We start from the raw sequence: 1,608 nt of genomic DNA on the forward strand, positions 1-1,608 counted from the left end.
AAGAAGAAGAAGAAGAAGAAGAAGAAGAAGAAGAAGAAGAAGAAGAAGAAGAAGAAGAAGAAGAAGAAGAAGAAGAAGAAGAAGAAGAAGAAGAAGGTTGTATAGCCTGTATTTATCTACATTGCAACCCTATAATAAAATACCCATGGTAATACAGTGGGGAAAAAAAGTAAAAGACCATGTTTTTTGATTTTTTTTTCTCTTTAAAGCCCTTCCATTGTGCTAAAACCCTGCACTTTGGAGGTTACCCAGATCAAACTGACATCTTGCTTTATGCTAAGGGAATTCGAGTAGCATGGGGATTATAAAACAAGCTCTAGTTCAACCTTGGAGCTGCCTCAGTGTTCATGTGACTTTGGTGTGTCTTAGTGTCTGGGTGTCTCATTTTCCAAGCTTATATGCATTTCCACCACGCCCAGAAGGTGGTCCATGTACAAGTCTAATTCAGGAAGCCCAAGAAGAGTGCTGACAACAATTCCCACTTGTAGGTAAATCAGTGATGGCATGGACCAGAAGAGCACAGCCAAAGTTAGCACTGTTCTTTCAGGCCAGGGACGTGCTACCCGAAAGGACCCACTCTAACTGGCCATTCATCGACTGCCCTCTATACTTTTAGTGCAAGTTGGATTGTGATTGAGGCATAAGGAATAGAAGGATGCATTTACTTACTGGGAGAGCAAGGGGCGTTTGATCCTGGCAGGAGCCACAGGCGCTGCATCTTGCTCAGACCTCTCCTCCATATCCCCTCCGTAGCCACTGTCCTCTGTGTCTACACTGTCACTCTTCCACGTGGGCTCTTCCTGTTCCATCACTTTCCAGCCTTTGGTCAGCTCAGATACCAGGTTGGTGCATTTTCTTCTCCGTGTAGGCGAGTCGTGACTAAGAAGGATTCTGTCAATGTCATTCTCTGGCCGAATAGCTTCAGACACGCCACCATCATTCTCATACCTGTGGCTCAGGTAGTTCACATCTCCTCCTCTCTCATAAGCCTTGCTGACGACCGTTCTGGTCACCTCTTTCCTTTTAATGTGGGAGACCTCGGTGGCTTCTTCTGAGTGTTGTCCCTCTCCGTCTCCATCTGGATTTGGAGACGGAGGTTTGGGGGCATGCTGGTAAGGACCGGCTTCTTTAGGAGTGTGAGGTAGGTCATGAGTTGCTCCCGGCAGCCAGCCTGCAGGCTCCTGGGCCTGTCTGGTACTGTTCTCATTCGCCCACTGCTGCCAACCTCGGGCCAAATTGATAACCAGGGTTGCTGTGCGGATCTTCCGGAGGGCACTCTTGGCCGGCCCCGCCTCCCTTTCCCTTTCTCCAGGAGCCATGCTACCTGTTTCTTCTCTGCTGACAGCCTGGGCACCGGCTAAAGGGGAATGTGGTTGAGAGAGGTGCCTGGGATTTAAATAGAAGCAGGGTGTGAGTGGGAAGGAGTGCCTGTGACGGTGGAAACTATGCAAAGCATTTCTTGCCAAGATGTGATGCCATGGCCCTAACGGTGTTCTGTTTTTAAACCCTGACAGGTCCTATTTCATCACAGCAGAGGGACATCTCTGGTGGCAAAGGACACTGATATGTTCCTTCCTTTCTTCTCCAAGTGCCAGAATGGAAAGTACT

At 48.4% G+C, this 1,608-nt stretch overlaps 1 protein-coding gene across 1 annotated transcript in view; it reads right to left on the reverse strand.

Moving 5' to 3' along the window:
* Abra (actin binding Rho activating protein) overlaps positions 1–1,374 on the reverse strand; it is a 5,448-nt gene extending 4,074 nt beyond the window's left edge. The window contains exon 1 of the mRNA XM_021217336.2: positions 670–1,374. Within this exon, the coding sequence (XP_021072995.1) occupies positions 670–1,319 (650 nt within the window). The 5' untranslated portion in view covers positions 1,320–1,374. The remainder of the gene's footprint in view (positions 1–669) is intronic.
* Positions 1,375–1,608: the final 234 nt, after the last annotated feature.

The sequence above is a fragment of the Mus pahari genome, chromosome 17 (assembly GCF_900095145.1).
Source record: "Mus pahari chromosome 17, PAHARI_EIJ_v1.1, whole genome shotgun sequence".
NCBI classification, from domain to species: Eukaryota; Metazoa; Chordata; class Mammalia; order Rodentia; family Muridae; genus Mus; species Mus pahari.